At 38.0% G+C, this 1,884-nt stretch overlaps 1 protein-coding gene across 3 annotated transcripts in view; it reads left to right on the top strand.

Moving 5' to 3' along the window:
- LOC107712205 (mitogen-activated protein kinase-binding protein 1-like) overlaps window positions 1-1,884 on the top strand; it is a 28,209-nt gene that overhangs the window by 6,487 nt on the left and 19,838 nt on the right. For all 3 annotated transcript variants that reach the window (XM_016517366.1, XM_016517365.1, XM_016517364.1), the window contains exons 7-8: window positions 875-1,057; window positions 1,136-1,296. In XM_016517366.1, coding sequence (XP_016372852.1) covers window positions 875-1,057; window positions 1,136-1,296 — 344 coding nt within the window. The remainder of the gene's footprint in view (window positions 1-874; window positions 1,058-1,135; window positions 1,297-1,884) is intronic.

Here is a 1,884-nt window from a genome sequence, read left to right as displayed (position 1 = left end):
TTTTTCTGATAGACTGTATTGCCTTGAAAACATTCAAACTTTAATCTTTAAAACTATTTTAACTTTCAATCTACTTCAAACTGAAAACTTTCAGACTGCAAGCTTTTCAAACTTTTTCAAACTTTCTAGCTAGGCTTTTTCAAGCCAACTTAAAGTTTGTCTACAAACTTTTCAATCTAGTTTAATTTATTATTTATTAGTTATTAACTAAATGTGTAAATGAACAAGCCAACATTTCTGCCTGAACTAGCTAGATGCTGCTGGTTAGTTTGAATGGATTTCGTTACCCACTCTGCTGTATTTGTGTTTTAATACCTTAAATTAATTGTGAAGTTTGTTGGTCTTTTTATTGCACAAAATTACAAATGTACACAAATTGTTATATTTAATTAAATACGTTAAATTGTTGCAATTTGAAACAAAATGTCAAATGTATTTAGAGCTCACATTCGTAACTCTTCATTACTGACCTCACTGTGAGCGTTTCAGACGCTGGTTTGTACCATCAGATAGATAGAGATCTTTGCTTGGTTTTAATTTAATTTAACGTTTAATTACATTTTTGTTGTTTTGTTTTGTTTTTCTCCTGTGGAATAAATTCACTCAGATATTGGCACATAAGTACACACTTCAAAATAAAAAATCGTTATTGGCTTTGATGGTTCCATTAAGAACATTAAATGAATCTTTCCATCGCACTAATGATTCTTTATAGTGGAAACAAGTTCTTTAGATGATTACGATGTTCTTCTTCAGACTTTAAGAGCTGATGATCACTGAAGATGGTTCTTGTACAGTAATGGAAGCTTGGTTAAGTTCAGTTAGAGCTGCTGTGATCGAGTGACTGATTGAGCGTTCCCATGATGCTCTGCAGCGCGCGTGTCCCGTGCCGCTGATGGGCCGCTCAGGGCTCCTCGGGGAGCTGCAGAATAACTTCTTCTGTGACGTGGCGTGTGGACGAGGCCTGAGGTCCCACAGCACCTTCTGCGTGACGGCGTCGGGTCTGCTGTGTGAGTTCAACAGCCGGAGGGTTCTGGACCGCTGGGTGCACCTGCAGGTCAGTCGGATCACATGACCTCTCGCCTGTGACACGCGTGTGCTGACGTGTTGTTGCTCACGTGTGCTCGTGCTGCAGACGGGTTCGGCGCGCTCTCTGGCGGTGACGGAGGATCTGATCTTCTGCGGCTGTGCGAGCGGAACGGTGCGAGTGTTCGGAGCGTCTGACCTGCGCTTCATCGGCTCGCTGCCCCGTCCTCATCATCTGGGCATCCAGGTGTCCGCCGCCACACAGACCAGGTGACACAGTAACACATCACTGATACATTTGTTACACGCATTCAGATAGACATCAAAATATATACACTACCAGTCAAACGTTTCTGAACAGTGAGATTTTTAATGTTTTTTAAAGAAGTCTGTTCTGCTCACCAAGCCTGCATTTATTTGATCAGAAATACAGTAAAAATTGTGAAATATTATTATAATCTAAAACAGTTGTTTTCTCTGTGAATATCTGTTAAACTGTAATGTATTTCTGTGATGCGCAGCTGTATTTTCAGCATCATTACTCCAGTCTTCAGTGTCACATGATCTTCAGAAATCATTCTAATATGCTGATTTGCTGCTCGAGAAACATTTTTTTATATTATTATCATCATTAATATTTAAAAACAGTTGAGTGCATTTTTTCTTTGTTGAATAGAAACATGCAAAGATTAGCATTTATCTGAAATTATAAAGCTTTTGTAACATTATACACTCAAAAGCTTGGAGTCAGTATAGATTTTTTTTTTGTTTTTGTTTTTTGGGAAAAATGATAGAAATTAATACTTTTATTTAGCAAGGATGCTTTAAATTGATCAAAAGTGATGATAAAGACATTTA

This window comes from Sinocyclocheilus rhinocerous, unplaced genomic scaffold, assembly GCF_001515625.1.
Source record: "Sinocyclocheilus rhinocerous isolate Xijiao unplaced genomic scaffold, SAMN03320098_v1.1 scaffold2764, whole genome shotgun sequence".
In the NCBI taxonomy this organism is placed as follows: Eukaryota; Metazoa; Chordata; class Actinopteri; order Cypriniformes; family Cyprinidae; genus Sinocyclocheilus; species Sinocyclocheilus rhinocerous.
Note: the sequence above shows the minus strand (reverse complement) of the source record. Positions and strands in the feature narration are given on the sequence as shown.